This window comes from Polypterus senegalus, chromosome 5 (assembly GCF_016835505.1).
Source record: "Polypterus senegalus isolate Bchr_013 chromosome 5, ASM1683550v1, whole genome shotgun sequence".
Taxonomy (NCBI): domain Eukaryota; kingdom Metazoa; phylum Chordata; class Cladistia; order Polypteriformes; family Polypteridae; genus Polypterus; species Polypterus senegalus.
This window is the reverse complement of record NC_053158.1, coordinates 190536682-190551053: the sequence shown is the minus strand read 5'-3', so window position 1 is coordinate 190551053 and position 14372 is coordinate 190536682. Positions and strand designations below refer to the sequence as shown.

The following is a 14372-nucleotide window of genomic DNA, read 5'->3' as shown; positions in this document are numbered from 1 at the left end:
TAAACACATTTGGAACATGAAGTCTTAAGGAAAACGGGAAAGCACAAAAATGTTGGCAGAATCATTTAAATCGATTCACAAAAAGTCCGACATTTACTGGAGTTGAAGAAAAATTAAGTTTACGGAAGATTAGATAAGCAAAATATTTATCTTGATGATTAAACACTAGGTCTTGGGGCTTTTACTTTTGGAAATGTTCAGACACTTTAAAAACAGTGAACAAAACACACAAAAAAAGCCAAACATTCATTTAGTTTAAGGGTATTTTTTTTTATATTAAGCATTAAAAAATTCAGACATGAGCATCAGCAGGCCTTCCACCCTGGGAACCAAGTTACCTGAACTAATCTCTAGCATTTCAGTAATTATTTACCGCACTGATGCTAATCTTTCTGAACATAAAATGGGTCATTACAATAGCTACTGATGAGAAGAATTCATAATTAATTACACAATTCTGGTATATGAGGGTTCCTTGAGTGTCACTTTGTCTTGCACGATTTGGTTAAAAACTAATCAGCACATCGTCATCTCACAACAGGCTGAAGTTTCGAGTTTGGCATTTTTAAAGATAATTTTTCAGCTGTTTTAGCTTTAGATTGTCCTCAAACTGACACCCCCATCGAGATCCATCAAACTGCTCTCCTTGAGCTACTACACTGTTTGTAAGACCAATTAATCAAAAAAGCATTACTTTAACAGCTACTTTATCCAATGTATAAACTGCATCAAATATTTTTAATTTTCCAGATATAATCTATGAATGTCCAGAGCTCTTACCTTGGTACTATATCCATTGAAGACGAGGCTGTAACCTTAGGCATCTGACATGTTGTGGCAGCCAGCTTTAAGGCAGAGGATGGGACTGCATTTATAGTCCTAGGTATATGCCGTGCATTCAATGTGGCAATAGAGTTCACAGCAGCTACTGAGGAGGGGACACTTAATCTAATATTGTTCCCAATCAGAACCTGAGTAGTAGAGTTGGCAGGAGATCCATGGTGACTCAGTACGCTGTGGGAACTTGAAGTCTGTGTATTGTTAGAAGGTTGAAGAAAGGTGGAACCTGTTGTTGCAGTTGACTGGCTAGTATGCACAAGAGCAGCAGGTGTGGTATTGGTGAGGTGTAAGCCCTTACACACCCCTAAAAGAAAAACAAATATTGAAAGTCCAATTTAGAAGACAAGATACACAAGCCATAAATCAAGTATAGTTTCATCCTGACACAATAATGTAATTTTAACAATTCCCTTGGTCAACAATCTTCAGCAGGCTACACACTATGGTGATTCCCTGGTCATTTTCAAAGTGACTTCTCAAATCTGCTTTAACATTAGAATATAATACGTGACAAAAACATTTCTACACTACTTACTCCTGCATTAAGCCCTCAATGTAGATATGGATGTTTGGTAATACTACATGCTACAAGATGTGAAGTAACCCACACAGACCATTCTATTATTCCCTATGGCTCCCACTTTGCTTAATTTGGTTTAGCAAACATGCCAACGTACAACAGGAAAATACAGTTTGTATTCAAACTGATATTAACATGTATTCAGGTATACAGAAAAAAGTGCCAAAAGCACTGACCTGAGGGATGAAGAATACCATTGACTCCAATTCCAAGCACCATGTCTTCTTTTGCTTTGAAAGTTACGAGCTGTTCTGTCGTTACCAAAGCAGAGGCAGCAAATTGGGCACTAACAGAATCTAACGTTTTTGACACAAAACCCTACAAAGAAAACAGAATTTGATATAAAAAATGACTTTTTAAACAAATACGTTTAAGTTCACATAAACATTACTTTTTTTTTTTTTAATTTTGGGGAGAGAATGGTGGAATACCCATAAATCCTTCTCATAAATAAAGTGAAAAAACAATAAAAACAATACTATTAGGAAGTCGGTCACCTGTGTACTGTTGGCAGCAGACACACTATTTGCTTGTTGCTGCTGAATCTGTGCAAGCTGTTGTTTCTGCATCAGTGCTAGTTGCTGTTGATGTTGCTGGTATTGTTCAGCTGTAAATGCTAAAATGCAAGATAGAAATTATCAAAATAAGAAGATACAAAATGCCCAGAACACATTTTAAAAGATTTCAGCTGTATCAGTTATTGCCAGCAGATACTATTATCCTCCACAGAATCTAAGAATGGAAAAATAGCACCCCCTTGAACATTACACCTCAGCCAACAGCTGCTGGGATTAATCACCCTAACAACAAAGAACGCTTTCATGATGTACTAGGATAATGAGAAAACACAATAAAACAAAGTAATAAAATTACTGGTGAACTGGTCCAAATTTTGAAAACTGTAAGCCAGATACCTATTGAACTATTACTCAAAGTCTGTCAGTAAACCTTCTTGCCCCAGATCCAAATAGTCTAGCTGTTTCAGTTGGTTAAGCCTTGGCAACACTGCTTATAACCCAAACTAATTTTTGAATCAAAGATTATTTCTTACTTATATCTTTAAGTTGTCTTTTCATTAGTCAATAATGGCTCGATTTAAAGTATCATTAACTTATAAAGACAGAAGCACAAATGTTTCAGTAATTTATAAAATAGTCTGTAGAGGTAAGTCAATTTAAAAAACAGGTTTAATCAACTGGCAAATAGTGCCACCATCAACTTTAGTACCTGGTGATCTTAAACTTGAGAAATTTTCATTTTAAATAGTGTTTAGACCGGAAGTGAAATCTTTAATATCCATTGAAATATTACATTAACTAGGTTTTCTATGTGACATGCAAACAAGAACAAGAGGAAAAGTCACTTGTGTTAAAAAGATTTATATTAAAAGATCATGGAGTCCTTAATGTGTAAAACCCATGAAAAAGTGGCAACACACAAAACAAGTGGGAAGTTTTAGGTTTCTCAGCTTGATTATCAAAGTTCACAATTAAGTTTAAATTTGGTTAAAACTCCAACTGAGATGCCACACACTTTTTACAATTAAGTATGAGGTTAATCAAAATAAAGAATGCACTAAAAAGATAGTTCTGATAAGCTGTTTATGCTTTGTTAATTGTGCTACACATTTCACCAAAAACACACTAGTCAAAGTCATGACCAAAAGGGTGTAGAATACTAAAAAGGCAGAAGCCAGATCTTTCATGACCAATATATGGCACAAACAGATGTTATAAAAGGTTTGTCTAAATTATAGTTAGAAAACTGTACTTATACCCCACCAACCAAAATCTATGCAGATTTATACCTTGAAAAGGCTACTTTTTTGTACTGAGGGCAGGCATAAATAATGTGCCGGAGTAAAAAATTTAAAGAGATCCAATTTTGACAGGGCAAGTATTCTATGTCCTAGTTTATTAGTGTAGTACTGGTTTAAATCCATTTTAGAGGTTCTTTCTGTTTATTATTACAATACCCGTGGTTAAATTTCACCCAACAGCTTATTTTCTTTTTAGGAGAACTCTGTTAAAATTAAAGCAGTAATACACAAGATATTTAACTTGAAACAGTGGGTGAAAAGGAACAGAAACCTTAAATATTTGACTTTTAGAGGGTAACACATTAGCATTGGACAAAGTCTTCAAAAGCTAATGACAACCTTCTAAGTGTTAAAGATAAAAAGCAAGACACATTTATTCTATCCCCATTTATTTATTTTTTTTCAAACCTTAATAAAGCCACACATACTAGAACAGAAGCTGTGGATAAAAGAATGGAGCACTGCAATGAGCAGGAATATCCATTAACACACAAAAAACAACAAAGTCACACATTTAACACTTCTTACGGTTATAATGAGAAACATTAATGAAGGTTAGAGGCATGCTGTTTCAAGAATGTAAATAATTATCAAATTTTTTCTTCTTTTTCAAATGCATGCTGACCTCTGCCCTCACCAACAACAGATTATTCATTAAATAACTTAATCAACCACAAGATGGCATCAAACACAAATCTTTACAAGGGACAAGTTCACTTGGCAACCTCAAGACAAACTGGCTCTGTGAGGAGTACTCCTTACTTTATGTAGTTATTGTGTCTCTAAATGTAAAGCTTGAAATCATGACATTTTAATATCTTAGCTGCCAACCACAGCAACCTAGACCTGTATTATTTCCTTTATGCTATCTACCATCCTACCCTATTATTTATCAAGTAGTCATATTCAAAGCATACATGCTATTAACTCCTTCAACAGCATTAACAAGGACTTGTACTACAGGCAAGTAATTTTAGCTGCCTCCCTACAGTATCAAAGTCACCAATCATGTCTACCAATGAAACACTTCGCCTTAACCTCCACTTGTTGCAAGGCAGTCTGTGTATTTTACATCTTGCTTCTGGTGGTTTCTTTTATAATTTGCTATTCTGTGTGGTTGAAGAGGTCTACCTCAGCTTTAAGCATTTCCCACCAGACAGAAAAGATAATATCCAACAACTTCAAGCAAGTAGACATTTCACAACAATTTGTTTACTGGTATGTATCACTTATGGGGCTGCCTTTCTTGTATTAAAAAAAAAATGTATGTGTACCAATATGCTAGGGCAGTACTATTTAAAAAAGTATGAAAAGCCTTTATCTACAAGGTAAAAATGCAAAGACAACTTTATATTATCACTCTAGTACTAAAAAGCAAGGCATTAACAGCTTTTGGTATGGAAGCAGGTTTGCACACTAATAACTGAATTGCTATTTGTTAGATGAGAGAAGCAATTTCATGCCGCACATGACTGGTGAGAAATAGACAGGAGTAGTTGTGTTAAACTAATTAGAAAGCTGAAAATAAAAACAAGCAGGTCTTGCATTCCTGGAAGTCTAAACTGGTGAGTCACTGAAGAAACCTAATCACATTCTGAGTGAAAAGGGGAAAGTTTATGTGTTGCTCTCCTGTGCTACTACTGGACGCACAAAAGCAAGACAAAGCACATTCATGCTGATATTTAAATATACAGATGCCTAAAACACAACCTACCAACACATCTCAATCAAAACTTGTCAGACATCTTTAACTTATAAACAGCAGCAGGATACTCGGCTAACTCATGCCCAAAAACAGGCACCTTGAACCAGTTCCACCGATTTACACATTATATGCTATCAACAAAATGTGATTTGACAGAAGTACACAAAAAATGTTTAAAACTTTACAGATTTCTGATGTTCTGTATATGTGCCAGATATTTTTAAACACAAAATACTTTTACTGCTCATAGAGAGTGTCGCATATTAATGTTGTCAATATCTAAATCCTGTATGCCCCCTCAAGCTTTCATTTAATGACTAAAACTAGAAAATGGGGGATGGAGGATTTGGCAGGTTGTCATGTAATTGGCAAGACATTTTAAAAATTTACAGTGGCAGTGTAAACAAAGTGGGCTGAAATACAATAAAAATATAAACCAGTATTCATTACAGCCATTAATAGAACTATATTGCCTGAAGACCAGACTCAAATTATGGGGGTGGTTATTGTCTGTGTGAGTTTGCTCAAAGCACACTATAAAAATATTCAGGTTAAACTGAATGCCAACACAAAACTGACCTTATGTCAGCTGCGTGTGCCCAGTGGTGGACCAACATCAAGACATAGATGAACGGACAGAAAAAATAAGTCAAAATAGGAGCATGAAACTGCCAGAGATCAGCAGGATGCCAACTGAATTTATCTTGAAGAGTGCACTGACAGGAGTGTTCCAGAAGCACAACAGAGTGAATGGGACATGGTGAGTTGAGCTTTGTTACAGCAGGCTGTATGTCTTTCAATGTTATAAACAGCTTTGAGACCCACAACTGCAGAATTCCTGACCTACAATAAACAGAACCAATAAATCGAAGGTTATGGTTTTAAACTACACAGGCTGCAAGTTTTAGAAGGCTATCAGTATGCAAGTTAGACATGTAGGGAATGATGAATTAAATTAACAATAACTTCATTATATTAGATGGGGGTCTGGGTGAGTTCTACATATCAAAAACTTAGATACTAGCAGTGTAAAAGTGGAGTATGTACTGATATTTAAGATAGATTTTGCTTGATCTCTAAAACCACATAATAGGATCTAAACACACTCACTAGGACACCAAGTAAAACACGTGGCAATACAACACAAACAAGGCCTAATGAAATTGTACAAGCAATGCAAAAACAAACTAAATTTAGACAGAACTATTCCACTATGTGAGATTTCCGGTTCAGTTTACTCGAGTATTAAAAAAACAATGTAACTTCATGAATGAACTATTAAGTTCCATATCCAGATATTTTAAAATTTACTTTAAAGCGGCATCTAACTTACAACATAAACCTCTCTTTTTGTATCTATTTTTATAATTCATTTCTAGGATTGTTTACAATTTACCAACAATTTGGATATACAGAAAAATAGAAGTGATGTTACCAATTGTTCAGATACCAATATAGTCTTGATCAATGAAATAACAAATCATGAAAAACTTTTTTTTAAGCATCTGTTTTCCTAACCTTTGCAGTAATTTAGTTGTAGTGCATGTGATGTATTATGGTAGTTGAGCTAGGGCAATCTTCCTTTGGCTAAGAAACTTTCTGTAAACAGAAACCAATAAGGAAGACTTTTTACCAGAGAGAGAGAGAGAGACACAGAGAGAAGATTGCAAACTTAGTCATTAAAAAATTAACTGAGAAAAAGGAACCAGAGAGGTTGTCCTGTGCAATTAAAGTAATGGCAAGAAAAGCTAATTTCATTAATTCAAACCCTTTTAGGTTGTATTTTAATTAAAATGAACACTGCTTGTCTGAGTTTGAACTAAGTGAGTTTGTGTTTAACACAGCATCTCACTTTTTAAATTAGTAAAATATCAAAACAATTTGAATTTGCTGCTTAGTAAATAATACACTTGTTAGCTTAATAGCAAAATTTGTCAACTTTTTTTTTTTTTGTCTGCCTATATGGTTTTCTCTATGTTCTTCCCTTCCTTATAGGTACCAGTAGTTCTTTGCTTCCTTCTTAGCCTTTATCACTTCCTGCACCTCTCTGGTCCACTAGCATGTCTATTTGTCCCCAGATAGGCTCATTCCAGTTTTTCTACCCAACATCTCTTGCCTGCTCTTAACACAACTTTGCTATTCTTGTCCCACCATTCCTCCAATCTCTTAAAATGACTGCACTTTAAAACTTTCTCCCTAAACCTGTTAAGCCCTTCTGGATAACTTCCACCCCAGTACTCTTGGTGCAGCCTCCTCTGTTATTCTTCTGCCGATTCTGATCTCCTACTCCATCACTACCACTTTATGCTGCACTGTCACACTTTCCCCATTTACGACCTTACAATTCTTTCCCTTTCAAAAGGAGATCTTCTACACATTAGAAAATGTATTCAGTTTTACTTTTCTTCACTATTAAGTCCCAGGCAGATTTACTTTTGAGAAAAAAAAACAAAACCTACTACTACTGCCATGACAAACTACTTCTCGCCTCTTCCCCGTTGCTCTCCATGTACTCCAACATCTCCCTACTCTTTCTCACATGCCCATTTATATAACCAACACCAGTAACCAATCACCCTTCCTACCCTCTTGTACCAAAATAAACCCAATTTCATTTCTGCCCAGAAAATGTCATTCTCGTCTAACTCACATCCCACTTAGACATATTGTAAGCACGACTGACAAAAAGTACAGTCACACCAAAGCCCAGCCTGACACTCATCACCCAATCAGTCCTCCTATTCACACTGACAAGACTGTCTTTTAGTTTCTTTGGCTACTACTATACTTGCACCATTTGTCCATTGCTCATTTGGTCCACTGTACAACAGCTTAAATATCTATCTAAATGTCTGCCACATGCAGCCCAGAAACAACCACAGTTTGGCCCAACCCGTGGTTCCGCTAGGGCTTCAGACTGCAACTAAAAATGATCGCAAAATGTGACCAAAAATACGTTTGGCAATTATCTTTTCTACTTCGTTCACCACCGGAGAATTAAATCATTGAAACTATAAACTGTCACATTGTAACAAATGCAAACAGCCTTTTTTTTTCTTTCCCTAATTGTTGGATGTATGAGCCGTTAACATGTGTTGGTGTGGGCTCAACACTGAAGGGACGGCTGTGAATTTCAACAAGAGGCTGGTTTCTTTTGTGCCGGAATAATTAAAGAACTGAATATTACGCAATTGGTCATCAAAACAAAAAGGTAGGCATGCAAAATTTCCTCTGCCCATCATATACAGCAAGTCCCGATAGGAAAATATCTGTGCCTCTGGAATACAGTTGTCTCTTCCGAATTCACGCAGGCACACTAAGGTGTGACCGTCACTGGTATCTTTGTGTTTACACATCTTTGCATGTCATTTCTCTCTTAGTTTAACACACACCTCATCCAAAATGCCAGCTTTTCCATCAGTAAACATGTACGAGTAATTACCTGCTCACTGTTTTGTCATATACAGCGATGTGATGGAAGTCTGCATTTTAAGGTTACAGGTGTATTACTAAAGCTTTACTGGGCTGCTCTGTGATTGATGGCAGACAGTAAACTTTGTTAAAAAGGTATAGAAAAATGCCACTTCATTAGTGGTTACTTTAAACATTTTTGGCGTGCGCACAATATTGTTTTACTAATAAATTCTTCAATGGGAGCTCATCAAAAGAAACATGAAAAGCGATTTAGTAAAAATAGTAATAATTATAATTAATGATTCATTACTTGACACCCAAGAACTCTAAAATAAATGTACTAATCCACTTTCATGCCATACATGCACATCCTTGCTCATAAACATTTACTCAGGTAGTTTTTTTCTGGAGGGGTGGGAGGAAATACAAGGGAAGGGTGTCGATGTGGAACTCAAATTTAATCTTTGTCAAATGAGTGATTAAAACCATGTGAATGAAACAATTTAAGTTCAAAGAAAAAAAAAATCCCTTGCCTGTTATGACCACCCTTTTAAATTGAGGGAGGAGCTAATATTTCAAAAGGGAAACAAATGTTATTGCTAATACTGTGTACTTTTTTTAATTTATTTTTATGCACTTTGAGATGTGCCTGAGTCAGATGTGACCAAATTTAAAAGGCAAACAATGAATTAACATTACTTGTTTTTAAATATATTCATTTATTGTGATTTAAAATGTGTCATTACCTGCTGCTTACCAGCCGCTGAAAATGTCTAGCCTAGCTAAATAATTTGGTTTGTAAATCTGGCCCAACTAAATTTATAATTGAATAGCCCCGACATAAAGCCTCCTTTCAATTTGCCTACCCTATTCACCCAAGTTTCCTGCACACATAATACTCAAACTTTCCTCCCTTTTTAATCAAATTGTGCCAAATCTCTTCCTTTCCAAGTCATCGTACCAACATTCAGTGTCCTCAGTCTTTCAACTTACCCTTGTCTTTTCCCCACCCGTCTTCTTCTGGACTAACCTCTTTAACTGGGCTCACCCTTGACCCGTTAGCCCTCACTCACTTCCCACAAGGTTCAGTTGAAGCATACATTATCTATGGGACACACATAGCATTTTTCAAAGCAATCGCTGAGGTTTTGATTAAGTGCTTGTCTTGACACTAACACTCTCTCTGTTTATCTGGGGTTGAGACCGGCACCGAGTTGGGCTGGTTTGCCTGAAGGTGGCTAGATTATACATGTCTCAAGCGTAGTTGTGCTAAATATGCTGTATTCCAAAGGAGATGTGCACATTCATAAAAAGTAAGCCTGATACCCGGCACTGTGTTTCAGCCACTCTACATAAAGTTATTCACTACAATCAAGAAGAGACAATTGTTTAAATGACACTGGAGCTCAAAACCATCACTGCCAGTCCAGTTAAAAGCTTGTACACATTTTCATTTAAGACCTCAAAAGACACCGTAGTAAGAGATTCCAGTGCAGAAAAAAAATGCAAGTTTACAGCATCATTCAAATGCTCCTCACCCAGTCCAGCAGGGTAAAAGCAACTATTCTAAAATCAAACACAATACGCGTGTAATCTCTGCACAACTCTGAAACTTGTGTTGATTATTTTTTGCTTCCCCTTCTTCTCAAGCTCCCATTTTATTACAACAATTAGACTGAAGATGGCAGTTTGGATGGGCTCTTTAAATGGAGACTAGTGCCGTCAAAAAGAATTTTACTTTTTGAATATAGGGAAGCATTCATAGGACTTACAGAGATTGACAAAGTGAAAAAAATGCTGTGCCTGCTTTTCAGATAAGGTGCCTCAATTCTTTTAACTTCCTGTACAAGTGAAGTTATGGTAATTCAGCATATGTTCAAACTTTATTTAATACATTTTTGTTGCTCATTACTATTCTGTGTGATTAGAGGTTATGACATGTGAAATGTCACTGCCAGGATTGCTTTAATAAATATAAACTCAGTTTGCTGCTCCATTTCTGAAACATGTATTAAAATATTAAATGGTAATGATCAGTGAGTCATTAACCGTTATTAAAGCATATACCTTTATTCAATGCAAATTAACAAAAAATGCAGAAAGTACAAAGTAAGAGAAACATGACATTTTACAGAAAAGCACAATACACTCAAGTACTGTAATATTGAGGTGTTAACTACACAGACCCAAACTGAAGATCTATGTGCCCTTTGGATCATGGCATTTTAATCCAGGCAGAAAACTTGCTACTTAGAGTTAGGAGATCCACAGTGCGACTATATTTATTTATTGGCTCAAAAATAAGAAGTTTGGCAATGACTATAAATTGTTACTGATCCTCTTCTACCTGCTCAACATTGTTCTGGTTCACTTAGTACCACTGCTGCTTTTTCAAGCTACTGCTCCTGCTAATGAAATGACATTGCAATTGGCATCATTCAGAGTCAATACTGTCATTCCACCAGTTCAATCTTGATTAATTTCTGTTATATTGTTTGATTACTTTACAAAATGTTAATATTTGCAAATAAGGTGTTTGGTGGTTCATTATATTAGTTATAAAGGTGCTACAGCTGTTGTCTGCCTAGAGAAGAATGGAAAATACACAACATTTATTCAAAGACTGGTTGAAAGCTAGCAGGCTAACTAAGTAGTAGCTGACTGACGGCTGCAAGGATCAAGATATATGTAAATCCACCAAGGACAAACAAAGGGGAAGGAAGTTTGGAAGGTCAGCAGATGCCTGGTAAAGCGGAGTGTTTAAAAGGAGTATTTGTCTCATATCTCTGAGAAATGCAAAATGTAAATTACAACATAAAATTTTACAAATGCTTTATTTGCCATCATCCTAACCAAACCAAGTCTGTCCTTGCATGAAGTATAAATTTGGCCTAAGATGCAACATGAATCATAATATTGGGTCTCCATCTCCAAACTGTCCCCAAAAATCTTCAATGCCTCTACCTGAAAAATGTAACTGCATAAACACTTTAATATGCAGCTTTGAGATGTTTAATCAAGATACAAAACATACCTGAATGAATAACTTTTAATATAAAAAAGTTCATGTCAAGATCAACGGAAATAAAAGCATAAACACACACAGTCTTACAAATTTTTGTATCTATACTCTTGTTTTTCTGAATATTACAAGTATGTGCTTTAAATTATTTTGTACTTGCTGTAAAATAAATGTGAAATCACAGCAACCAGTACTATACAGTTAATCCATCCAGCAGTCAACTTTCTAAAGACATGTATTATATGTTTTTGGGTCAAGGGGCACTTAAAGCTGTTGGCACAGTGGCTGGAACACACTAAGTTTAAAACGGCACTTTTGTGAAAATTTACAGTAGTTGGATAACTAAAAGGGCTCTCACATTACAATGTCAACAGGCAAAATAAAGCCATTATCCTAGCACACCATGCAACTTCTCACATGCCTGGCAATGCCATTCTAACCTACAGATTATACACTATAAAACATTAACAAAGAGTAAGCCCTTATGATAAGTTTAGAGTCCATGCTTAACAGGGATGAGTAGGATACATTTCTCATGTAGGCAAGAAGGTTTAAAAAAAAAAAAAAAAAGGAGTAAATTAGGATTTTACTTAGAGGAAAAAAATATCAAATAAGGAATGGTCAGATGGGAAATCCATGAAACACTAATACTACATTTCTTGAAAAGATGAGAAGCTTTATAAAGTGTAAATCCAATCAGAAAGCAATAATTTGCAAATAATTTGAACACATATTGAAAAAACAGAACAAAACATAGGCTGCTATCCAGACAACATCTTTTTCAGGATAAGCCTTGCTTATTTCAGCAAGAGAACACCAAACCAAACCACATTTTGCAAATATTACAACAGCAGGGCTAGTAAGAGAGCCCCAGGTGCTAAACTGGCCTGCCTGAAGTCCAGACCTTTCACCCATTAAAAACATATGGCACATTATGGAACAAAAAATAAAACAAAATGACTCCAAACTGTTGAACAGCTGAAATCCTGTATCAGGCAAAAATAGGACATTTCACTTTCCAAACTACAGCAAACTAAAGCTATACACTTAAGGAATATTTGTGCAAAATACAGCCTTTTCCATTGTGCCTATATAGCTGAGCAAAACACAGTTAATATACAGGTGCCGGTCATAAAATTAGAATATCATGACAAAGTTGATTTATTTCAGTAATTCCATTCAAAAAGTGAAACTTGTATATTAGATTCATCCATTACACACAGACGGATGTATTTCAAATGTTTATTTCTTTTAATTTTGATGATTATAACTGACAACTAATGAAAGTCCAAAATTTAGTATCTCGGAAAATTAGAATATCAATTAAAACCAATGCAAAAAAAGGATTTTTAGAAATGTTGGCCAACTGAAAGGTATGAATGAACATGAAAAGTATGACCATGTACAGCACTCGATATTTAGTTGGGGCTCCTTTGGCATGGACTACTGCAGCAATGCGGCGTGGCATGGAGTCGATCAGTCTGTGGCACTGCTCAGGTGTTATGAGAGCCCATGTTGCTCTGATAGTGGCCTTCAGCTCTTCTGAATTGTTGGGTCTGGCATATTGCATCTTCCTCTTCACAATACCCCATAGATTTTCTATGGGGTTAAAGTCAGGCAAGTTTGCTGGCCAATCAAGAACAGGGATACCATGGTCCTTAAACCAGGTACTGGTAGCTTTGGCACTGTGTGCAGGTGCCACGTCCTGTTGGAAAATTAAATCTGCATCTCCATAAAGTTTGTCAGCAGCAGGAAGCATGAAGTGCTCTAAAACTTCCTGGTAGAAGGCTGCGTTGACCTTGGACCTCAGAAAACACAATGGACCAACACCAGCAGATGACATGGCACCCCAAACCATCACTAACTGTGGAAACTTAACACTGGACCTCAAGCAACGTGGATTCTGTGCCTCTCCTCTCTTCCTTCAGACTCTGGGACCTTGATTTCCAAAGGAAATGCAAAATTTACTTTCATCAGAGAACATAACTTTGGACCACACAGCAGCAGTCCAGTCGAGACGCTTCTGACGCTGTCTCTTACTCAAGAGTGGCTTGACACAAGGAATGTGACAGCTGAAACCCATGTCTTGCATACGTCTGTGTGTGGTGGTTCTTGAAGCACTGACTCCAGCTGCAGTCCACGCTTTGTGAATCTCCCCCACAGTTTTGAATGGGTTTTGTTTCACAATCCTCTCCAGGGTGCGGTTATCCCTATTGCTTGTACACTTTTTTCTACCACATCTTGTCCTTTCCTTCTCCTCTCTATTAATGTGCTTGGACACAGAGCTCTGAACAACCAACCTTTTTAGCAATGACCTTTTGTGTCTTGCCCTCCTTGTGCAAGGTGTCAATGGTCATCTTTTGGACAACTGTCAAGTCAGCAGTCTTCCCCATGATTGTGTAGCCTACAGAACTAGACTGAGAGAGCACTTAAAGGCTTTTGCAAGTGTTTTGAGTTAATTAGCTGATTACAGTGTGGCACCAGGTGTCTTCAATATTGAATCTTTTCACAATATTCTAATTTTCCGAGATACTGAATTTGGGACTTTCATTAGCTGTCAGTTATAATCATCAAAATTAAAAGAAATAAACATTTAAAATACATCAGTCTGTGTGTAATGAATCTAATATACAAGTTTCACTTTTTGAATGGAATTACTGAAATCAACTTTGTCATGATATTCTAATTTTATGACCGGCACCTGTATAGAAAAGCACCCGACTATATATTTTACACTTGCTCAACAAATACTACTGTATGTAAACAAAATTATGAATATAATGATTTAGACAAACAAAACATTGAAAATATCAAGGAAAAAACTAAAAAAGTTTAAATGTCAGTTAAAATCTTTTGGAATTTCATGTATTTATTTCATATATATTTTATGTATATTAATAAAACTTACCCCAAAATTACTGGTAAAACCGCAAATCTTTTCAATCATTTCATAATTAGTGAAAAAGAAAAATACTTGATACTGGCATAACAA

General features: G+C 36.0%; 1 protein-coding gene across 3 annotated transcripts in view; it reads right to left on the bottom strand.

Annotated features, from left to right (window-relative positions):
* epc1a (enhancer of polycomb homolog 1 (Drosophila) a) overlaps positions 1-14372 on the bottom strand; it is a 119451-nt gene that overhangs the window by 733 nt on the left and 104346 nt on the right. For all 3 annotated transcript variants that reach the window (XM_039753831.1, XM_039753829.1, XM_039753830.1), the window contains 3 exons: positions 1918-2036; positions 1597-1738; positions 781-1144 (listed from right to left, as the gene is read on the bottom strand). In XM_039753831.1, coding sequence (XP_039609765.1) covers positions 781-1144; positions 1597-1738; positions 1918-2036 — 625 coding nt within the window. The remainder of the gene's footprint in view (positions 1-780; positions 1145-1596; positions 1739-1917; positions 2037-14372) is intronic.